The 25,037-nt window shown below is 34.8% G+C and overlaps 1 protein-coding gene across 9 annotated transcripts in view; it reads right to left on the reverse strand.

The window, feature by feature from the left end:
- KDM4C (lysine demethylase 4C) overlaps positions 1-25,037 on the reverse strand; it is a 192,047-nt gene that overhangs the window by 146,537 nt on the left and 20,473 nt on the right. For all 9 annotated transcript variants that reach the window (XM_039356156.1, XM_039356157.1, XM_039356154.1 and 6 more), the window contains 4 exons: positions 22,897-23,011; positions 17,539-17,732; positions 14,010-14,059; positions 5,199-5,302 (listed from right to left, as the gene is read on the reverse strand). In XM_039356156.1, coding sequence (XP_039212090.1) covers positions 5,199-5,302; positions 14,010-14,059; positions 17,539-17,732; positions 22,897-23,011 — 463 coding nt within the window. The remainder of the gene's footprint in view (positions 1-5,198; positions 5,303-14,009; positions 14,060-17,538; positions 17,733-22,896; positions 23,012-25,037) is intronic.

A 25,037-nucleotide genomic window follows, 5' to 3' on the forward strand; every position in this document is an offset into this window, starting at 1 on the left:
GTTCCATACAATATTAAATTTGTGAATTCTCAAGCTTCCTCTTTCCGCTATGTATTCAAAATGGACAGTGATGTGTGTGTGTGTGTGTGTGTGTGTGTGTATAGGATTTGTATATGTGTGTTATGTATGTCTGTGTCTATGGGTAGATATATACTTACTTTTGAGAGCAGGCAACAGAATTTCATTTTTAATGTGTGCCGGTGTGCCCAGAGTAAAAAATGACAATAAAGGTTATCTGATCTTACCTTTTAACTTATTTATTTCATATAGATTTCTATAATACAGTGATGGCGAACCTTTTAGAGACCGAGTGCCCAATAACTGGCCCCGCCCTCACCCCCACTCCACCTTCTGCCCTGCCCACACCCTCCCTGCCCGCAGTGCCACTCACCGCCTCCAGGGCCCACCGCAGATTGCTCAGGCAGCCCAGCAGCGCCATGGTGGCCATGCCCTCTGCCTGCACCCCGCAGCATCAACTGTGCGCAATGGGGCATGAGGGCAGAGTCTTGTCTATGCTGCCTGGCTGCCATGTCCTTGGCTGTGCTGCTCCATGTGGGTCACGCTCAGGAGCAACTCTCCTCCAGGGGGACTGCTGATGAGGAGGGGGTTGTGGGGGGAGGCAAGGCTGAGACAACGGCACGTGTGCCCACAGAGAGGGCTCTGAGTGCCGCCTCTGGCACACGTGCCATAGGTTCACCACCACTGCTATAATACATTCTAGTTCAGTTTTTTTTTTAAATTTTAGATGCCTTACTAGCATACCACATTAGGATAGAAGGATATAATTGCCCTTCTCTATGAATTCCCTAATCACACTGCAATCTGAAAGGAAGTATGTCAGTCAGCATACATCTCCTTTCCCTGTAACAGATAGGTTGAAGTTTTCCTCTTTTTCCTGGGTGGACAAGTTAACTTCTTCCACCCTTAGTAGCAATAATCTCACTGATTATATCCTAATCATTTCTTGTTTCCTCATCTCCCAACCACAATCTACCACATCAAGCCCCAATAAGATCAATCATATATTCCTTTGCCCAACAAAATATGATAGTATGATCTTCATACAATCACCATAGGAGGCCAGACAAAACTCTGATGAAAGCTGATAAGTCAATGCCTTTGTAAAAGACCATCAAAGAACCTGGCACCAACTTAGCTTAGCCCAAAAGAAGTGACCATAGAGCTGTTTTATATAAATTCTTGTTTCCTTACACCCCCATTAAAGATAGCAATTGCACACTATATCTAGGCATAAGCAATATAGATGGGATTATGCACAACAGCCATATGTTCATGCTGAGATTGTGATTGGATTGTTTTATTTTTAAGAACACGAAGTGAGTGCACAGAAGTATAAACATTTTCTGTGCCAGTAATTCCCAAATTTATCTTGTCATTCACCCTCACTGATGACAGTTTAGCAGGTGTGCGGTGGCAATAACCAGCAGTTCAGCTGTCACCTGGTAGATGTAGGCTGGCTTATCAGTGTTCAGCATGTTTCCAGTTCTATCACTCTAAGCCACAAGAGATCATAGCCTGACTCCCCCTATTCACATTGTCACAGAGGTATATTAATTAGAACTCCACTTTAGTATAGACTGATCCCCAGTGGTACAAAGTTACATAACTATTTGAAATGCTTAAATGAGAAACTAGGGAGAATTCTTGGGAGATTCAGGTACCTTAAATAAAATAAAATGAAATAAAATAACATAAAATAATATACTGTAAAATAACAAACTTTGCATGCTCTGTACCCTACAGCTTATGAAAAACAAATTTGGAAACATTAAAAGGAATACTTTTGCCAGTATCCTTGACATTTCTATGATTTTTCCAATGTTTCTTTTATTTCAGCTTGCAGAATACAAACAAAATATAAAATAAAAGCTAGTATATGACATATCGGGAGAGGAACAAAAACTAACGTGGTATGTATTTATATATATATAATATAATTAAAGCCAGTGAATGTGTATAAATCTTTGGAGGAATCTCTATTGCTATAAAAGATAAAAAGAAATAGAAGAGCATGACCAGCAGCAAGGTGAATAGACTCAGTTACAATGGCAATTAGTACACCATTGAAAGACCTGAAAGATGAGGTTAAGAGAGACTGTCATAGAGAAAATCTATGTGGTCACTAAGAATCGACACCAATTTGATGGCACATCATCAAACAGTATTGAAATACTGATTCTGTTTAGTGATTTTATACTTACAATGAACAAGTATGTAGTATCTAAATTTGTTCGGATGTAATTCTTTAATTATTGATTTCACATCTCTAAATAGCATAGAGGTATCCTGCATAAAAAGAAGCTGAAGACATTCTAAATAGATGTTAAACAACTCACATCTGTTAGATCATTGTCCTCAATTTAGCAATTAATTCTTCTTTACAAACTCAAATGCATACTCAGGAGCAACAGACTTAGTTTGGATATATAAGCTGATTTACTGTAGATAAAAGAAGTCCTAATAACAATAGCTACTGCAGATTTGAACCATCAAGCTTCCTATTTACAGTGGCCTGCAGTTTTAAATCTTACATTTTTTTTCCCCACCAATACATGGTAACAAACATCTTCCAGCTCATTTCTTGTTCCTACATATGGAAGAAACCTATATTGTGTTTTGATAACATTCTTGGCTGATTTGGGGCTCCATTTCTATGTTTTCTGGCTTTGATCCTCATATACCTATTGTAAGAAAATTGCAGCATTTCTACAATTAGACTTAGTCATTTTTTAAAATATTTTCAACTACCTCTCCAAGACTACAAACTATAAGGCAGGGAATGAAACAGGAACCATTATGTTTTTGCAATAGTCTTATATTATATTATTTTCAAACCTAAGAAAAAATTTAAGTTTTCTTACCCGTAAATGCCGGCGTATAAGGCGACTTCCGCGAGCGCTGAAATCGGCGCCAAAGACGGGGGTCATCTTATACGCCAAGTCGTCTTATACGCCGGAAATACTGGTAGTTTCCGGCGTATAAGACCACGTTCTAGGAATGCAGCCCGGCTATAAAGATGGGGGTCGTCTTATACGCCGGGTCGCCTTGTACGCCGGCATTTATGGCATTTATTTTCCTTCCTTTATATTGAGATACTTCTCTTTTTAGAGGCTGCTACAGAGTTTGCATTCAACAGGACACCCAATCTTACTTCTATATTATATATTTATGCATCTATGTTATATTTAAAAAAAATGGAGATCAAATATTTTAATATTTTATCTTTATCCCAAGCATTCCTACAGCAATTGTAAATACCTAAGAGTTCCTAAGAGAGCCAAGTGCAATGTCTGCCAAACACCTGGGACTACAACTTCCACATCTCCAATTTAAAATGGTCGTCCATACTGGAGAAGTCTCCAAAAGAGAGCTCTAAATATAAATTCACTGAAATAATCTATACATGATATATCTAGAATCACAGAACTGGAAGAATTTGAAGGATCTATTTAGGTGAGGGGTCTTCAAACTTGGTCCTTTTCTGACTTGTGGGCTTCAACTCCCAGAATTCCTGAGCCAGGCACAATGGCTGAGGAATTCTGGGAGCTGAGTCCACAAGTCACAAAAGAGCCAAGTTTGAAGATCCCTGATTTAAGTCATCAAGTATAAATGCATATTTACTGCAGGAATCCAGATTATGCCTCCCAGACAAATGGCTGTCTAGCCTCAGTCTGAAAGCCACTTGAATGATCAAAGTGCCCATATCTGCATTCTCCAACAATGGCTATAATTCCCCACCAATCTCAGTTACATAAAGTAATGCCTGGTCACTTGACAGTTGGAATTCCAGATTCATAACTGGATCCAGAATGATCTCTGAAGTGAGTTTTCAAAGGAAATGTTAGTTCATTCAAAGGTAATTCCTAAATCAGATCTACAAATCAAAAAAATATCAGTATGATTAGAATTCATCTTCAGTTTGTTATTCCTATGGAATCCCTTCTTCAAGATCCCAAGAATTTCTTTAGAATGAGATAGGAAGGATAGAGTTGGCTATTATTCACATACTGCTGACACCAAACCTCCAAATTAAGATGATTTCTTATAAAAACAGAATGGAAAATAATAAAATAAGCTGCCTAGAGTAGTCCCACGATGGGTGAGATAGGTGGCAAATAAATGTAATAATAAATAAAATTAATTAATCTTTCAGCACAATATTTGAAGCATTAACAGAAAGAATTAAAGCCACAGTACGGTAAAAGTATACCTTTAAAGGTTATCCAGAAGTTTGCCATGCTTGGTAGTAATGAAAATATGCTAAAAATCTAGCAGAACCCCCCAAAATACCAAAGTAGATCATTCAATAAATTGATCACAACTGTCTTAGTGCCCAAAAAGGAGTAAAGTTGAATCTAATCTAATTTTGTGTATTTCTTATCCAGATGATCTAAGTATTTACATATAGCTAGGCCTATATTGCCAAGAATCCTATCCATGTTTACAGACTGCATAATTTGAAACACATATATAATTTTAAACGGGCAAGCAAGTGCCAAAGATATTGATCTAACAAATATTCAAATGAGTATTCAAATAAAAATAGTTGTGATTTGTCTGCAAAAAGCTTTGCAAACTGATCACAGCGAATCACCAAACCCAGTCAGTTTGCATCTGTCTGCACAGGCTAAAGGCTGTAATTAAAAGCAAAATCCATTACACTGCTATCAACCAATCTCTACTTCTATCCCAAAGCAGTTTAAGTTTGGAAGATTTCTATATCATGATACCCTATTTTAAGACAATTAGGTTAACCATAATTGTCTTTGAAATGTTTGTTTTAGTCTCATACAATTATATTGTCAGGTCTATTCCTCCTAAAATAAGACAACCATATATGTTGCTCTGAATTCTTTGGATAAAATATAAGATACAACTTAGGTTGGAATTTTCATGAAAAGACTATGCAAATCTTAGTTCACCAATCAGATTGATTTAGAAATTTTTTTGTAGGATGAAAATCCAGAGAAAGGGAGGCAGGGTATAAGTATCTAGGGGTATATGTATTCAGTACATAAAGTTTTATTTCATGCCTTCCTCACTCTTACCAAGTATATGCACGTAATGATTTCTTCATCAAAATATGTTTGTGTAAAATTGAATGTGTGTAAAGATAAAGATAATTTCCTATGCGTTATTTGATCTAATGGATGAGAATCCAAACATAAATAACTCACTTTATTAAAAGGAATTCCATATTTTTTCAATATTGAGGGAGAAATTAATGTCATCTTATGGCGTAGAAAAGCATCACATCCTTGAGAACTGCTTGGGAAAAATCCTAGTAAAACAAAAATAAATGAAGAACTGTATTAGACATAGTTGATAAACAACATACTGTGAATAAATTATTTGAATTTATCTATAATCAAATTCATATATAGAACAATAACTCCTCTCAAAAACAGCATTCTGCTTTGAAACAAAAATGAGAAACAAAAGAGAACACACATAATCAACAATAATTGGTGCTTTTAAACTACCGTAAATCCCTCATTCAAAGAGTTCCCCCCAGCAATTATATTAACATACATATCAATCTCACAGGAATTATTTTACAGTAGCAATTACTGTTGAATAATTTATTATCTTGGTTGTTGACATGTAAAACTGATAGCTTTTCCAGATAATTTGAAAATACTATAATTGCATTGTTGAGCAATTCAAATTTCTTTTCTACAGAACTGCAATTCTTATACCTAATTTTCAAGAAATCAAACTAATGAATTTTGTCACAGAGATTGTATCAGACGAGGACAACTCTTTCCACAAAAACAGTGGATTCTGTGAGAACTTTACTAAAAAGGCACTTACAAATTGTGTTGAACAATTTCATCTGTTGAAAGTAAGAAAATGGGAATAACACAATTATTTGAACACAAAAACACTGGCAAGCCTCAATATATTACTGAAAAAGGTATGCAACTAATAAAACGCAAAATTGCCCAACATATTTCAATCGAACCTTCTTCAGGGAAATAAGACATTTGTGATGTAGCTGTCTTACTAGAATAAGTGAATAATGGAAATTTTCCTCCTGGAGAAAGCTAGCATTAAAACCCATGAAACAATTTCTTAGTTTACAAAAATTCCTATACTTTCCAAAAGCTTGCCTTTTTCCATCTATTTTCTTTATAGAATTTTCAGTTACAAGAACCAAGTACCTCAGAATAACTGCAAAGTTCTACTTTAAAACTAGATAATATTTTCCAAACAAAAAAGTAAAAAAGAAGTGCTCCGATACAAAGCTTGCATTTCATTTTCTTGCCTGCCTAGAATAACTACAATTTATCTAAAATATAAAGTGAGCCTAATCTTCTCAATCCACATTTGGAACCTTCCTGGTTAGCAGCTAATGTTTATCCTCTAGAATGCATTAATTTAAGCCTTCACATAAATATCACTATTTTATAAACCCTTTTATTTATCAAAATATTCCTTGCCAATCCACTAGCCCAGGGGTAGGCAACCTTGGCTCTTTTATGACTCGTGGACTTCAACTCCCAGAATTCCTGAGCCAGCACAGCTGGCTCAGGAATTCTGGAAGTTGAAGTCCACGAGTCATAAAAGAGCCAAGGTTGCCTACCCCTGCACTAGCCTAAGGACCTCAAAATATTTAATAATTGATATCTAAGAAGTTAGCAATATGATTCCAAAGCACACTCCATTTGTTAAATGAATAGTGAAATAAGAGAGGCACGGTCCTAGACCATTTATTAATAGCACAGCTGAAACTCCTGATAAAGAACGTTGTGCTTTATAGAATAGCATTTGTTCTACCTTCTTTGGCCTCCACATTTTCCCAGAAGTTACAAAATACTTCAACCAAGAATATTATATAAGATGTGGACCCGCTAGCAAGAAGACAATTCATGACTCTATGCACTGTTAGGCACTCATTTCTATTTTACCAAACTCTATACTAGCAAGATTTGAGATTATATAGAAACTTTCACATGTACAAACTTTTACATGCAAATACAAAGACCTCCACACTGTAAACAGCCACATTTTGTCCACAGATATTTCTATTTTACCTCATTCCACAATGTAATAAATCAAAGGCTGTGCTTTTTATAGATCCCCATGATGTACTCTGATCCATGAGTGGGACTCATAATACTTACATAATACTGACATATAAACAGAAGCAGGAATGGTCAAAATATCAGCATTTAATAAAGCCAAGTACTAATGGTAGGAGTTTCATACGAAGTGCATCAAACCTTCTTTCATTGCCTAGTAAATGTCAACCTGTATAGTGCAATGTTTTAGGAAAGTTGGTACTGAAGACTGATAAATTCAAGAGCAGGAATAAGAAAACCTGTCTGCTAGACATAAACTTGAAATGAACCCATCATCACATTTTTAAAATCTAGAAGTTTGTGCTGCATTAAATAAATTAAATTTTAAATTAAAATCAATGAAGAAAGAAGAGACTATTTAAATCACCATCTTTATGGATTTGTAATCAGGGCCTGAACAAATGTGGTGACTGGTCATAAGTTAATTTAAATTGGAAAACCACTGGAGTAAGGTAATGCACAGTATATTAAGCCCAGCACATCAGTTTAGAATATATATTTACAATGACCCTGGAAAATTATATCCTATATCATCCCAGCAGGAAGGAAAATACAATACAAGATACATGCTTTGAAAGCCAATCTTCTGTGAATATTTTAAATTGGTTACACTTTTAACACCAATATCATTTTTTGCACAAATGCCATAATCTCAAACATTATATATATGAAAATACAATATGCTTGATATGTCTTAGTAGGTGGGCAGTATTTTATAGTTTTCATTCTGTGAACAACTATGGTCGGAGGGCACGCTCACAGAAGACCCAAGAGACAGAAGTCATTTTTCTATCTTCAGTCTCAGAAACACAGCCAATTAGAGACTATGCAAAATCTCAATTTTAGATCCTGCATTTTAGTTCATTTTAGATCTTAAGTATCAAGGCTTGATTACAATAAGCGGACACGAATATAATTAGATCAATTTTAATATATGCGTTAAGTGTCATAACTAAATGTCAAGAAAATATAAGAGAAAATAGAAGTATTTCTGCCATTCTTGCAATAGTGATCATTAGCTGAGCAACATATGTGATTATTTATATGAGATGCAAATTATTTATTCTAATGGAAAGTACAATTAAATGAGTTAAATTTAGGTATATTTATAACCTGGATTTTTTCTCCTAATGCTTTCTTTATTACAGTAACTGACCAGTAAATTAAGCTTTCTAATTTCTTAAAAGAATAAAAGAACAGAGTACAAGAAGCCATGGGACTGAAAGCGAAAACAATTATCTGGAAAATAACAGCAGAATGCCTAAAACCTAGAATGTTTCTAAAACATGGATAAAAGTACATGTAACAATTTACCACAATGAGGTGAATACAGAAATAGAGCCCAAATAATAGAAACAAAGTGACAATTAGTAAAAGTAGTACTAGTAAAATATTTTAAGCACAGAGTACTACTATGAAATATTGAGCAATTAAGTGGCTATATTATTACACGAGTTACATGTGAATGTAAATATATGGTTAAAACCATATAATGGGTCAGTGACAAATAAAATATAATAGTAGAAATAAACCCCCAGATGAAAAAAATAAAATAACAAAGTGGAAATATACATTTGTACAGAAAATAGAGAGAATAGTGTCCTGCTAATAGTATTGTGTAGCATTTATTTTCTTCTATTACTGGGTAGACATTTCTGCTATACAACTTATAATGTTATAGAAAGTCTTCGGTATTTTTTATTTAAAAACTAATTGAGCAGTCTAATTCATCTCCCAATTTTTTTCTTTTTACAACCCTTTAATCCCTTTATTCGGGGTAGAGTAAAGGCGACTAGATGATGCTCAGCATTTCTTAAAAGTGACAAAAAATATTAACTTCAGGCTCCTTGGAAACAAAATTTTAAATTACAAGATGCTAGGATGGATGGAGAATTGATCCAAAAGTTTTCTCAAATTTTCTGCAAAAATGGAACTTCAAAATGTTCAAAGGGATTGCGGCATGTTATGTTTCATGTCTAGGACCACCAAATCCTTGACTGATGTTTGCACCATCCAAAAGGATGCAGAGACTTTTTCACACCGTCAACTGGATAGCTATATCCAGTTTATGCAATATAATATGCGCAAACAAGAGCAAAAGCAAACAAAACTAATTTTACGGCACTGTGATTTCAATGACACCCATAAATGAAAATAAAAGAACGTACGTAAGCAATTATCTGAGTAACTGGAAAATCAATTCATATTTTGCTGTTTTTTTTAGAACAGAGCAAATTCTAGCCCAAATAATGTAACCTGGATTTAACTCTGAAAGTTTGCCTTAACATGATGTGTGAATGAATCCAATTTAGTTTATTCAACAAAATACAAATGAATATACTGTGACTTCGTACAATGTACAATCCAGTCATCATTTCAATGCTATTGATTTATTTTACATGATTATGCTATTTTTCTTAGTTTTGAGATATAGCAGCATGTATATGGTCATACAAATAAAGAAAAAGCAATATTTTTAACTAGAGACATTATTTCCTGTGCTAGTGCATCTATTTAAAAACATTATTAAGGAGAACTACAGATGATATCTGAAATTTTAAAACAAGCTACACCCATATTAAAACAAGCCACTTTATGGCTCCACTAATGTAGCTTAAAATGCCATGTGAAAAATTATTATTCTTTAATACTGCATAATTGTAAGAATTCAATACAATATGTGCAGCCCCTACACAATGCTAAATATTATTTGATATTTGGTAAAATATTACTGCTTAAGTAGAATAAAATGCTTTTTATTTATGTTTAAGAGAATTTGAGTAATACAAAAGTATTCTTTCCACATAAATGATTTATATTTAGATTTACAATCCCAGCAATGCATAAATTAAGATAACGAAAGAGATGTCACAGCACTGCCAATGAAGTTTGATCCAATTTTCTGGTGTCTTTGAATGTTAATTACTAGATCAAATTTTATTAAAATTGAGGACTACCGTAATTAATTTTCTATACACTATCTCAATTTTTGGATTAAAATGAATGTAGCAAAATTTTTCCAATTTTTATGTTTTATATGTTGCACTATTTTTGACAGACCCATTGATAAAGAATTTAGATAAATAACCATAGACCTCAGAACATATACTTTATTTCTCCCGGTATAATCATTTAAACATAATAAAAATATCATGATTTATCAGATTCCAATTTCCCTTGCAATATACCATACTAAGAAGTCTATTAAACTGAGTGAAACAGTTTTAAAAGAGGCAGTAGAAGAGACAGAAATAAATTAGTTGTAGTAACAAACTGAAATCTCTTTAGGAAAAAGTCACAACAAAAATGGAAATTAAAGAAATTGAATGACAAATTAAAAAAAACATTTCTAGAATGAGTCACATACACATCTAGTCATATACTTGAACAAAGTCAGAACATTTCAATGTCCTGTATATAATGGAAAGCAATGGGCAACACATACACATGTTCTAAAGTATGGAAACTGCAGTGTGAAAATGTTGAAAAATTATTCTGACAATTACTAGGCAGTAAAGCCAATAAGCAAACATATGGTTGAGTAACAAACAATAGTCCTACTAAAGCCTCATTTTAAAAAATATCATAATAACCATAACAATCTAGTGGAGATTTAGGCACATTTATGTTCATTGATTTCAGTGGCCATAAATCTATATTGCGTTAATTTGGCAACATAACACATTATAATTTAAGACAATAAAACCTATGTTTAGTCCCAAATTTTCTAATGTCAGTAGAGCAAAATAAGACTAGCAAAGTATACCAAATGCAACAGCTTCTAGTCTCTACTGTAAATCCTCAAAAGTAGCTCAAAATGCATTCTCGGGTCTCAAAAAACATGCCAGTTATTAATTAATAATTATGTACAGTAAAATATTGCTCCTTTCTCAAGATGTATTACAGATCTGCTAAACTTGCCTTATCAATTAAATTCCACATCATTGTAACAGCATTTCTTTATAGACTTAAAGTACTCTTTAAGAAGTATACTGTTCTTAAAACTAGGGTAGGAGTTTTCAAAATCTGAAATTTCATAAACCCCTGACATGATAAATAAGTTTATACATTTCCCTCCTGCCCTCCAAATGAGTAAAACTAAGGATTTCATTGAGGTTAGGATTGGGCAAAAAATAACAAATAACATTTACTTTTAATAATTCTTACTCTGTGTATCAAGTATAACCATACTATAAACTGACAAGGCTATAAAATAAAATTTGTTTTATTGACAACAACAACAAAAAAATAGGGCTATTTTAATTAGAACAATGAACTTATTTCTGCATTATAATCAGAATACAAATAATGTTCCTGCAGACATAGTTACCATATTTTTATATTTTTAAAAAATGTCATCACCGAAATACCTTTAATATTAGTTCTTGAGAGAGAAGTCACATACAGGCAATGCCTGACTCTGTTGATTTCTGAATAGAGTGGATGGCAAATCTGATTGATTTTATTATTACATCTCCTCTCCTCTTCCTTTAGTGAGGGCAATTACTTTCACTCATCAAATTCAGAAAAAAAATAGGAAAGGTTCTCTTAAACTACTATTAAAATGTTGCAGCTTGCAAAACATTGGCAGGCTGTAAATTGTCACACTCACCCATAATTACAGTATTTTCCTTGGTACTGCTACCTATACTTTCCCCCCCCCCACTCCCCCAGCCTCACAACTCCCTCCTCCTTCCATTCCATAATAATTTCTGCTGCAAAGTGAAAATCAAGTTAGGTGGTCAGAACATTTTAAATAAATAAATAAGTTTACAAAAGAATCTTGTGTCATCAAAGAATGATTATTCCTGCTCTGAGTTTAATGTACAATATAATAGTCCGCCTCCAAGGGGAAAAAAATTAGACTTCACAGTCTACAACAGTGATGGCAAACCTTTTGGACTTGACATGTCAACAAATTAGAAAATGCCTAACTCTGCTTCTCCCTTTGAACAAAAGAGAAACAATTCTCTATCTTTCTCCTCCCATCCCATCTAAATCACCCTGATAGGGCACTCAACACAGGGCCACAGGATCTTGGGGAATGGTGAAGCTGTGTCCCAGATCTTCCGCATGACGCTTATTTTCAGGTGGTGTTCTGTTTCTGTTGAGAGCACCTGCAGTCTATCCAAACCTGTCCTGGACCACATGAGGCTTTTCTTCTTGAAGAAGTTTCAGAGAATGCTCTTTCACAGCTCTTCAGCCTCCAAAAACCCATGTGAAAATACTCCCCATTCTCTTGCAACTTCCAGAAGCTGTGCAAGAGCACACTCATTCTTGCGCATCCTCTGCAGTCTCCAATAATCAAAGGGAACAGGGTGTGTTTTCGAGAATATTGTTGAGTGTTTATGAATGCTGCCATGTCACCTTTGACACACATAGGTTCAACATCACTGGTCTGGAAACATCTCATTGCTTTGCAATCCGCATACTTTTATATCAAAGGGTAACCCTGCTTCAGAGGTGGAGTATTGAAGGCACTCCCTTATAACTTCCATTGTCTTATGTCCTCCTAAGGATTGTGACCCACTTTTGACCCATACTTTGACAAGACAGTATCTGAAGCTACAATATTCACAGTAGTGCATAGGGAAATTGTGTGTATTTATTTTTATTTCTAATATATTGTTTGAATACAAATGAAGAAGCTCTGTAAAAACTTAATTCAAAGACAAATGATCTGCATAAAGAATTATATTCAAATATACCTCAGTAAAGTTTATTAACCATTTTTCTCTGCCCATATACATACCTCATTATAGATTATGTCTGTTGAACATAAAAGAAAATTTTTAAACAGAAATCTTTTCTAAAATATGCTTTGCGATATGGCTTCTTTTTATTTGTCATTTGTCGTTTAATTTGTCATCTAAAATATAATCTGTTCTATTTTATAACTATGGAAGCTACTGTCAATATCTTTAAGTATTCAGCAGTATTACAGAGAAACATCTAGTTTCAAAATTGCAGTAACAGCTCACTTGAGATTTTATTACATTTGTAGCTATACAAAAAGGAAAGAACTACATACAGTAAATGAAAAATAATCTAAAGAGCTAAATCAGACTTCTGCATTTATTAGATGTAAGTCTAATGTCTTTCCAATAAAATATTTGTAGGTGCCATAGTCAATCAAGTATTCATGAATTCCAAAGTTGAAAGCATTCATGCATAAAAGGCAATGTGATAATTATGATCGGCAGACAAGATAATGGAAAAAAATCCTAGGCTTCCTTTAATTTTATGTATCAAGTACTGGCTTGACCTAGATAACCTGCAATGCTTCACCACATTTACTGCATTATTTTAGCATTTTAATTATTTAGGAAAATTCAATTAATTCAGTAGGCATCTGTTAAGTAGTCCAACTTTGTTGCACCTCACAGCTTTTTTTTAGTTGCTGAAATTCTGGTCTACATTTTTAATATAAATATGTAATTAAGCTTAAAATCTATTCACTCTGCAAATTTATTAACCTTTGCTGATTATGCAAATTATAGCTGCAAGGCTGTTATGACATTTTCATAATTTAAAAAAAAAATATTTTTAATTTTTTATTGTAATCTTTGTGGTTGGAGACCATAGGATGAAAAGCAAGTATGTATCTCTTTCCTAAATTCTATTTGTAACAAAACAGAATTAATCAAAAGAACAAATATGAAAGATAAAGAAACAATATCAATTAAAAACTATAAACCTTCAATTGAAACAATACAGCTTGCTAAAATATTAACTAATTCAAAAAATGAGTTCTATTCCAACATGTTGAACTAAAAATCCCATCCTCTACCAAAAATTACACATAAATGTTTGTGTGAAAAGGTGAAAAAGCAGCAGTTACAAGGCCTTGCCTCGCCTTTTAAATATAGTATGAAAGATGTCTTTAAAACAAAACAGATCTACCTTGAGCAAGTCGTTCAAGTCGCTTTCCATGCTCTGGAGGAATAGCATACCTAAAATTTATGTAAGGGGAAAATACAGATTAATTTAGAGATACAGTTAACCTTTTATAATTTTTTAAAAATATTCTATAGACTATATGTGACATAGAACGCAAAAATATTTAGTTTAATATTTTAATGACATTCTTCTTTCTAAAATAAAATGCAGATGCTAACTGTAAGAGATTTTTTTACATATTTATTTGATTTACAGTCATAAAATAATGACTATAAATAAAAACTGAACCAAAAACTAATCTAAAAGCAACTGCCAAGTAAATAAAATACACTTCATCAGATTCCATCATAAAGGTGCTAAAAATAGGTAATAATGCAGTGGCAGAACAAACATCAAGAGGTTTCCTAACCTAACATTTCCTAAAAGGCCTTGCTGTTCTTGCTCATCTAGCATATCTCAACTCATAAAGAACTGTAACTGGTGTTCCAAATAGATATTCCTCAAATACTCAGGTCCCAAAATGTTAGGAGCTCACATGTAAACCAATAAAATGTACGGACAGAATATAGTATATGTACAAGAGAAGTTTCATTTAAATTAAAGTCCTTATATTATGTTTAAAATTGGTTTATTGTTATGAAGTATTTTAGAAAATCCTAGAAATAGGATGCTAAATATTTTATGCAATTCTTATGTGGATTTTTTTGGTCCAAATATATATGTGCTTATAACCATGCTGCATTTTTTTTGTAAATTGCCAGATTGTACTTCATCTTGCATAAGATTATGCTATTTCTGAGTGTATGTTTACAGACATTTTCATTTTTACTTTCAAGAAAGTATTTTTCATTAATTAAAAAATGCCTATTCCATGACATATAGAAATTAGTATAAGTAGATAACAGCAGAAACGATAAGGGAGAAACTCAAATTATCATTTGATATTCATAATTTTTATTATTGAAATATAGATTACCAATAAATAAAAATGCATATATGTACAAGTGCACATGTACAAACTCTTGAAAAGAAAAATATTTTTTTAAAAAACCTACATTGTATTATATGTGTGCCTTCAAATTAGCTTTGACTCCTGGCTATTGTCTGGACACCTTGCAGATTTCTGAATTGGTTTGCCACTTCCTAGGTTGAGAGTTTGTGACTGGCCCATGATCATTAGTTGGTTTTATGCCTAAAGTAAGACTAGAATTCATAGTCTTCTGGTTTCTAGCTTGACACCTTTAAGAGTTCTCCCTTGTATTCTATTTCATTTATTATCTAGATGACAAGAGGGTGAAATACCATTAGTATGCTAACAATTTCTCTTTCATCCCCTATAAGAATCAGATAAAGATATATAGAAGCGGAATCAGTACCTGAAGCAACAATTGGGTGAGACTTAATGAACTGGAGTTTAATTCCAGCAAAAGAGAAATGCTATGGATGATTTCAGAAAAAAATCAGAATGCTATTTCTAGCACTATTCCGCTTACTAGTTCACCAAGACAGCCTCATAACAATAATTCATGTTCTTATAACTTCCTAGTTGAAATATTATAAGGCATTCATTGTCAGTCTGTCCTTGGAAATGCTGGGAGATTGCAGCTTATGTAAAACTTAAACAAAAGAAATTGAATTAGTTTGATTGTAAGAGACTAAATAACATCTATTTATCTTTCAGCCCAATTCTAGATGTTAATTAAAATGCTAAAAGGCTTAGGACACACTTATCTAAAAGGAACTTCTCATCTCGGATTGCCATTTCCTGTTTTGAAATTAGAAGACCCCTGTTGTTAAAACTTGCTGGAAGCTAGATTGGCAGTAATATTATTTTCTAACACATGCTCCTTCTGCATTTTAAACCAATTAAAGGTAAAGATTTCCCCTGTCCAGTCATATCGATCTCTAGGGGTGGTGCTCATCTCCATTTCTTAGCTGAGGGAGCCACGTTGTCTGAAGATATTTCCATGGTCATGTGGCCAACATGACTATATTCCAAGGCACACAGAATGCTGCTACCTTCCCACTGAAGTGCTATCTATTTATCTAGTCACAATTGCATGCTTTCAAACTATAGATGAGCAGGAACTGAGGCAAGTAATGGGACCTCACCCCATGGCATGGGACTTGGGTCTCAAACCCGGGCTGTCAGCTTTCCAGCTGACAAGCTCAGTGTCTTTAACTGCTGAGCCACTGTGCCCTATTTAAACCAATTATGAGACTATATATCCAGGAGAAAGACTTACAGGTAATCTTCAAGTTACAACCTTTTATTTAGCATTCAAGGTTACAACAGTGCTGAATGAAGAGATTTACACTGTTTTCAAAGTTCTGGCCATTGTAATAGCCCCACAGTCATGTAAACAAAATTTGAATGCTTGGCAACCAGTTTGCAGTTAGTACTGGTTGCAACTTCCTATGTTGACATAATTTGCAATGTTTTATGCTGGCTTCCCACAAGCAAAGTCAATGAAGGAGCCAAGAGGGAAGACTGCAAGTTGCCCAGGTAAGTCTATCCCACATCTGGCCTTTCATTGCTCATTTGCACCACACCCTCCTTCTCCCTTTACTCACACATACCCTATGCCCTCCTTCCCTGGCCTCTCTGTATTTCCATGCACCTCTTTTGATAGCTTCTCTGTGTCTATGGCATTCTGGCAATTGCAATGGCAATTCTGGTCCAAACTGCAGTTATAATTGAGGGACTCCCTGTACTATAAATTGTAACTGGGTGAAAAGGGATAAGCAAGAAGCTTCCAGCACAGTTAATCAAAATAAAAATGATAAAATAATAAAATTATATAAATAAAATTACAGAGAGTGAGAGTTTGGTGTCGTGGTTAAGGCTAGAAACCATGAGACTGTAAATTCTTGTCCCACTTTAAGTAAGAAAGCTAGCTGGAATACCCTTCTAGCTGCGACAGAAGCATAGATGATTTGCAAAGACAGGATGGTATAGGTTGGTATTATGATTTGTTTAAATTAGATTTTGATATGATTTCTTATCTTTTTCTCATGCCTCAATACCTTTGGCTTACTATTTCTTACTGCTCTGCATTTTGTGTAACACTGCTGACTTCGCTTCTACTTTCCTTTTTCCGCTTTTTTCCCATCACTCTAACCTAATCTTTGAAATAGAATAAAGATTTTTGAACAAGTAATATGTCTTGGCCTGAAAATAACATATTCCTTATATTGCAATATTTTTCTTAGTGTATTCAATAACTCTGTAATGTATACTGTAACTATTATCTTTCTTAAAGATGCCAGAAACAACATCGGAAATTTTATTCATGCAGTATAAATCTGTATTTTTTAAAGAGATATTTGAAAGTGAAGTATACTTCTTTCCTCACAAATCTGAAACACTAGTTGATTTACAAATTGCTGACAAGATGTTTCCATATCTGCTTTTAGCCATAGACTTAACATTGCAGCTTTTTATATTTTTTAATCTTCCAAAAAAAGAAACATTTTGCACTCTCTGTCTCCTCCCCTCCCCCCCCCCACACACATAAAAGAGTTAACTTGCCAGGATTTGGGTTCCCCAAAGTGAAGATAATTAATACTGTAGAGATCCATATCTTCAGTGTGCCATGCAAATGTTGTTTTCCACATTCCAAAATACAAATATGGAGTGTTGACTCCCTCAATTGAGATTCCACAATCTTCTTCTACAACATCCAATATGGTATTGAGATGAGCGATATTCCATTCCTTTATACCCTGAAAAGCAGATATGAATAAAGTTGAACAATAAATCTAACATAAAAGAAGCATAAAAGAATAATACTCATGCATCACTTTGGAGATCTAGTCTCCTTTTGGAAAAAGATAGCTGTATCTAAATTGTCCATTGGTTTTCTTAGGATGTAAACTTGAATGGTGATTTCTAGGTTAGGGGCAAAAGGTGAATTAAAATAATTTTTTAAAATAATATATCCCCTAAATAACTGTAATTATTATTTAAAGTATTAACAACATCTTCTGTTAAAACCACAGTTCCTAGGCCAACAAACTATTAACTAAAGATAGTTTATAGTTTGGTTAGGGCACCATGAAAAAGATACTGAAATACTAAAAGCACTGTAAACCAAGAAATACATACATACATACACACACACACACACTCTATGTCTAGTATGACAGACAATTTAAATAAAGCCTTGCTTAAGTAACAAGTGATATATATATACAGCCTGAAGATGACGAATGGGACTTCGTCGAAACGTCGCCAAGACACTTCCAATTTTACCCGGGAAAAAACCCGAATAACCAAAGAGCTATATGTATGTATGTATGTATGTATGTATTAAAAACAATACCAAAAATAGAAGCATGATTCCTGGGTGTATACATGTTAGGAATAAAATTTGATCACCAGGAAAAGTTAAAACATTAAACAGTTTTAAATATAAAACAATAAAAGTTTCAAATATAAAACATTTAAAAGTTTTAATAGTAAAAAGTAAAAACCTAGCTTTCGTTGGCTCCTGCCAACATCATCAGGGTGTAAATAAATCAATGGGAGTAAACATTTATAAGTGAGTTAGATGCCTGCGCTCAACTTCTGGACCGCGTAACGGGTCCAGGTTGACCAATCATAGCATTTGTTGTGATTACTGCATGACTGATTGATTCATCCATGCGTCTCTTATCAGGATGTGCACAAGCCTCTGACCCCCCATTCGTCCATATCCGTGGTCTAGGGGAATCATCGATCTTGTTCCAACTCCAAATATCACCACCACCACCAAGTTGTTTCCCCCTTTCCTCTTCCTTGGGATTCTCTGTGTATCCAGGGCCCTCTCCCCCTCCACCATTCTGGCGTCCATCCTTAAAATCATGGTGTTCATTACTGCGGGGCCTCACTCTAGGTATCCTGCGCATACTCTCGCTGCATAGTTCTCCCTCACACAACATTTTCCCGACATTTCCAATTCCGCCAAGCCCCGTAACAGTTGCTCTCCCCTTTTTTCCCTTTGCCAACTCATTGCGGGGGTTAGACCGCAAATCTTGTTGTCCGGTCGCCAAAGCAGTCAGAATCCCCAAAGGTGGTTGTTTGCACACTTTATCGAGTTGGTGCTTCTCACTCCTCCCCCAAGTAAGGTGCGATGTGGATCTTAATTTAGTAACCACACTTTCATTCCCCACCGTTGATTGCGCTGTCTTCCGAGAACATGTAATCATTTTTGCGGTAGGGGATTTACAGTAGGTGTGTCCTTGTGTGTCTTTAGGGTGTGTGGCTAAACTGTCATTCCGGGCTTCTGTCTCCCTCCACGGAGGCAAGTGCGTCTCCGATCGACTGGTATGCAAGCTGGTTGTCACGAGGGTCCCTGAAGGGGCGGGGAAGACACCTAGTGTGTCGGGAATTAAATCCTTAAAGCTGGTGGATATTTCTTTCCGTATCGGTTGCATCTCCATTGCGGCATTCCAGGGGGTCTCAGGTCGTTTGTTGTTTGCCTGGGTGTTAGTCCTTTCCAATAACGGAGTAGAGGTATCATTATTGGGTTGCCTGTGGTGCAGCGGCCGGATACGGGCTTCCCATGCCCTCAATGTTAAGTGTGCAGGGCGCAAGTCTATATGTCGATTGATTGACTCTTCTTGTGAAAGCCACGCTTCCTTAAGCAATCTGCTGCTCTTTGTGGTATCATTGGCAACCACACTCACACCCTCAAAATCAAATTTGTGCCCAAAGTCCATCATGTGCGTCAGGATCTGGGAGTATTGCTCTCCTCTTCTGATGGCCAACTTGTGCTCCTGGACCCTTGTTTTTACCCTCTTAGAGGTCTCACCCACGTAATTAGAGAGGCAGTCCTTACAATTGATTTTGTACACAACCCCCGATTTCTCTACCGAGGGGAGTGGGTCCTTAGGTCTCATAACACACGAGCGTAATGTCCGGCTAGGCTTGTGCGCCACCCTCACATTGTAGGGTGCCAACAACCTGGCCATAGCCTCTGAGACATTATTGACATAAGGGAGGGTAACACATGTCGTCAGGGATGCTGGAGCCCCCATCTGTGAATTGCTAGGGGGTCTATAGAGTACACTATGATGCTTAATAAACTTGGCTGGGTACCCATTTTAAATGTTTTATATTTGAAACTTTTATTGTTTTATATTTAAAACTTTTAATGTTTTAACTTTTCCTGGAGATCAAATTTTATTCCTAACATATGTGTGTGTGTGTGTGTGTGTGTGTATGTATATGTATATGTATGTGTATATATGTATATGTGTGTGTATATATATATGTGTATGTATAAGTACGTGTGTGTGTGTGTGTGTGTGTGTGTGTGTGTACATCTATATACATATATATATAATTGACACTCCTTTCATGGCCAAGCAATTGCTAATCTATGACCACCTAGTAATGAGTACTGCACAGGATTAGCTACAGTCATAGCATAAGCAACTGTAGTGGACATTGTATATTAGTGCAATTATAGGAAAGTAAAAGGAAGATAAAATATGTGTTTTATTATTTGCATTTATGAGTAGGCCACATGCCATAAGCCTCTAATAAAATGCTGCCCTTGCATTAGAAGTAAGAGGTCATTCAGGCTGTTTAATGTACTTTTTGAAGCCATCTCCTAAATACATACGTAACTGCAAAAACTAGTCAAGAGCACAAGCTTTAAAATAAAAATACTTGTATGGTGTCAATATCCATATAATTTTGTAAACGTTTACTAGAAATCAGGGGCAAAGAAAGAACAGCAGAGATCAGTCACTCACACTATCAATTTTTTTCCCCAATAAAAAAATATTTATGTTAGACCTAGCTGCGCCTAAAGTTGAGTCTGTAGGCACTAACAACGGCAACAAGGAAAAAAAACAAACCTGGGGGCATTAATAATACAAAAACTAAAGTTGTCGCATTTACTAAAATATGTAGTAATTGAAAGCATAATTGGAAGCAAACAATATCAGTACTGAATAAATACGTTTCTCCAAATATTGAGGAGCCATTTTGTAATCTTCTCTTAATACAGAAGAACCAAATAAAAGATGTCCAATGATACAGCCCTATTTCCTAGCTGCAGCAATAATAACTTTGTTCCTTCAACAATAAAATTCTTTAAATCCAAGTCTTATGGTACATAGCCTGTACATATGTGTGTCTTAAGAGCTTCAGAAGCAATCCAGAATACATTTGTAAGAGCTATTTTTTATGTCTCCAGTTGTATTTCAAATGCTCTCTTGTGTCTAGTAGCTGGTCTTTCTTTTACACAGACACATTTGAAAATCTGTTGGCTAAGATATTGGTTAACATGAAACTGTATGGAAGATTCTCTTGAATCTCTGCTTTACTGGCAAGGTTGTTTTATGTTAGAAGAAAAACACAACCAAGTTTAAAAGATCATAAAGATTCTTATGACAAATCAAACCACCTCAGTTCTACTGAACCCAATTAGAAATGTCATGGATTGAAATGATTTTTCTTTTTTGCGTGGAATGTATATGGTAAATCTCTGAGCTACAGTCCTTCCCAATATGTTTTCAATGTCTATTCAACAAAAACATAAAACAAAGATGTTGCTTATGCTTAAATCACTTGTTGAACCACTGCAGGCCACTTTAGCTGACTGTGTTCAGCAGGTCAGCGGTTCAAATCTCACCGGCTCAAGGTTGACTCAGCCTTCCATCCTTCCGGGGTAGGTAAAATGAGGACCCAGATTGTTGGGGGCAATGTAAATATATATATACATTGCTTACTGGTGTACACCGCTTAGAGAGTGCTTGCACTTAAAGCGGTATATAAGTCTCATAAATAAATAAATAAATAAATAAATTTACCCTAAGTCAAAGCCTTCTCCAAAACTCTAAATAAACTCCAAAATGCATATATTGTGGCCACATTTTTTTAAATGTAAGTTTCATAAAATAGCAGTCTTCATATATTACAGAAAATAAGTAACTTCCATTAGGATACCTAAACTGCTTTCACTCTTGATAACACAATTCATATATGGTTTCCTGTGAGTTGAATGAACTCACCATGAACTGTTTCCTTCCCTACTCTTGCCTCATTTCTAAACAGCTTGTATTTCATCATTGCTGAATATATGAAAATTCCCAATGTGAATAAATGGGAGATCATGATTCTAAATTTAGAAGAGATTTCAGTTAACAGCACATAATACTAATGAAATCTATCCTTGTGCAAGGTTACCATCTGGTGGCTGATAAAGAAATAACCAGTCCAAAGTGCTTTTCAGATTAGAATATTTGGAAATGTACAGCTGTCAGAACACGCTTTGTTACTCTGAGAAGGAACTGGCTATTTAGACCATCAATCTGCTACATTTACCCAAGAAATGTGAACACTTCTGTTGAGACATCCATAAAGACCTGTTCATAATCTAGTATTTCCCATATGCTTTCCATTATTCTTTTTTTTTCATTACTTTCTTCTGCCAACTTTTTGTGTTAGATGGCATAATTTCTCATAATTATGCCATCTAATAAAATTGCATGGAGTTGTCCATAAAGTCGCAGGGAGTCTTGAGTGACTTGAAGGCACAAGGAAAATATTTTAGAGACATCTGCCACATGCAATATGCAGATGATTATTGAGATATGAAATCATATGGAAATGAATATAGCTTATTCCTTTCAAAGAATATACAATAATGCCTAAGACTCAATTAAAGTTTTAATTTTTGCCACATATTGATAAATAACATTTTTATCATAAATTAATGGCTATTATTTTACATTAAAAATGTCTAAATGCAGAATACAGGCTATAAGCTCATTTCATAAAATATACCTGCACTCAAAAGAAATCAACCATAGCTATATTCAATTTATATTTCTTAATCATAGTAAAAATAATAAAACATCAGACAACTTAGGAGGATACAAATAATGTGCCTACTTCATTATATATGCTTCCATTGATATCTGCTCCATAAATTGGGGCCACAAAAGTTAAATTTTTCCAGTATTTACGTTCTAAGTCTTCAAAATCTAAATGTCTTGGAGTACAATATCTGTAACGAAAAAGTAAAAAAGACAATATAAAAACTTTGTTACTTGTATAACTAAAGAAACCTTTAAATAAACCTTAGATTAACAAAGAACACTATGTGTATGTATTTTGTCTACATGCACATGTGTCTACCTATTAATCTTCTTGAAACATTGAAACATTTTGGAGTCTTGTTCTATCAGCTAGTATCAACTTTACACAAGAAATAGCTAATAAATAGCTCAATCTTCCAGCTAATAAAAATTATTTACTTTAATGTTTTACACCTTGTTCTAATGCATTTTATTACTGTTGCATATAAAATTAACAACAAGCAGACTTTTTTCAAAAATTGCATAAACTAAAGAAAAAATGAAATGAAAATCCAACATAGCTGTGGAGCTTTTTCATTCTTAAGGACACTAATTGAAATATTAGGTGCTGTACCAGAATCCTAGATCTCATAATTGATGAAAGGATGAAGGAAATGAATTTTTTCTCTTTTCAGTAATCTTTTTCTTTCCCCAGCAAAATTTATTTAGATCACTTGAGAGGAATAGAAATATTCACTGTTTTCTGCCAGTATAGTTCAGTCAGAACTTTCCAACAGATAGAAGAAGCCTTTGAGCTTATAAGAAACAGAAATAAGCAGAATAGCTCCCCAAAATGGTCAAACATCCAGAGCAATCAACTTCTTTTCCTGTGCTTTTTCTTGATGGACATCTTGAAGAATCCACAGGCAATCTGTCTGCAGTGCCTCTTCTATCTCTTGTAGAAATAAAAGAACGACAATATACCCAGATGCTGCCCCAGAAAAAAGCCTTAAGAAAAGTGGGAACTTAAGATTAGGTAACAGCACCTCAGTCCTGGTAGGGTTGCCTTGGGCAACATTTGGGGCAGGTTGTGATTATTTCAGGAACTACTGCGGTGAACACAAAGGCCACCAAGGAAAGCCTACTTTGGATGTGAAAGTCTGGCTTATACAAACACAGCAGGACCACAAAAAGACCTCATTTCCATTCTGCTTGGACAAGCCAATGGTTTATTTGTAGGAGAAGGTTCATTATTTCACCAAATCATGGCACCACGTTTGAGAACTCCTGATGTAAAGTATTTTGATTTTTAAAAAACAGTATGTGAACAAAAAAAAGTAAAAGGAGTCCCTGTGGATTTTAGTCTGCTAGTCATTGCCGACTGTGGGGGGGGGGGGGCGGTGCTCATCTCCATTTCCAGGCCATTGAAGCAGAGCCATCCAAAGACATTTCTGCGGTTATGTGGCCAGCATGATGTCACAGAGCACTGTTATCTTCCCACCAAAGTGTACCTATTTATCTATTGGGATTTACATGCTTCCAAACTGCTAGGTTGGCAAGAGCTAGGGCTGGGGTAGGCAACCTCGGCTCTTTTAGGACTCGTGGACTTCAACTCCCAGAATTCCTGAGTCAGGAATTCTGGGAGTTGAAGTCCACGAGTCCTAAAAGAGCCGAGGTTGCCTACTCCTGAGCTAGGGTGAGGACAGGAGTTCACCCCATCACATGATGTCAGGTGACAAGTCCAGTGTCTTAACTGCTGAGCCATTGTGCCACCCCAATGAACAAAATATCTTCTAAAATTAACATTCTGGAAATCAACAATGCTATCTTAAAAAAATAGCTTTAAGCCACTGGAATGAAATGAAAAATGAAAAAAAAATACTGAAGTAATACAAGGAATCTATTAATATAAACTGAATGGAAAGATAAATTAATAAATCCATCTCACATCCTTCTTATCACAGAATGCCATTCCTAGTAAATTTTCCTCTTACTGTAAATTTGTTGCTTAGATAACTAAGCAGTAAACCTCAATTCATTTATTTTTCCTAATCAAGAAACATACCAAAAATCATAAAGAACAATAAATAAATCATTTATTCTGCATTTCAAGAATAAAAGGTCTGAATGCACCAGAGGACAGATATACAGGTCCCAAACAGAACATTTTTTTTCCAGATAAGTGCCCTATTTTGCCTCTATGAAGCAATTGCTCACCATAAAATAAATGAGGCC

Source organism: Crotalus tigris, unplaced genomic scaffold (assembly GCF_016545835.1).
Source record: "Crotalus tigris isolate CLP2741 ecotype Arizona unplaced genomic scaffold, ASM1654583v1 scf7180000018786.1720131, whole genome shotgun sequence".
NCBI classification, from domain to species: Eukaryota; Metazoa; Chordata; class Lepidosauria; order Squamata; family Viperidae; genus Crotalus; species Crotalus tigris.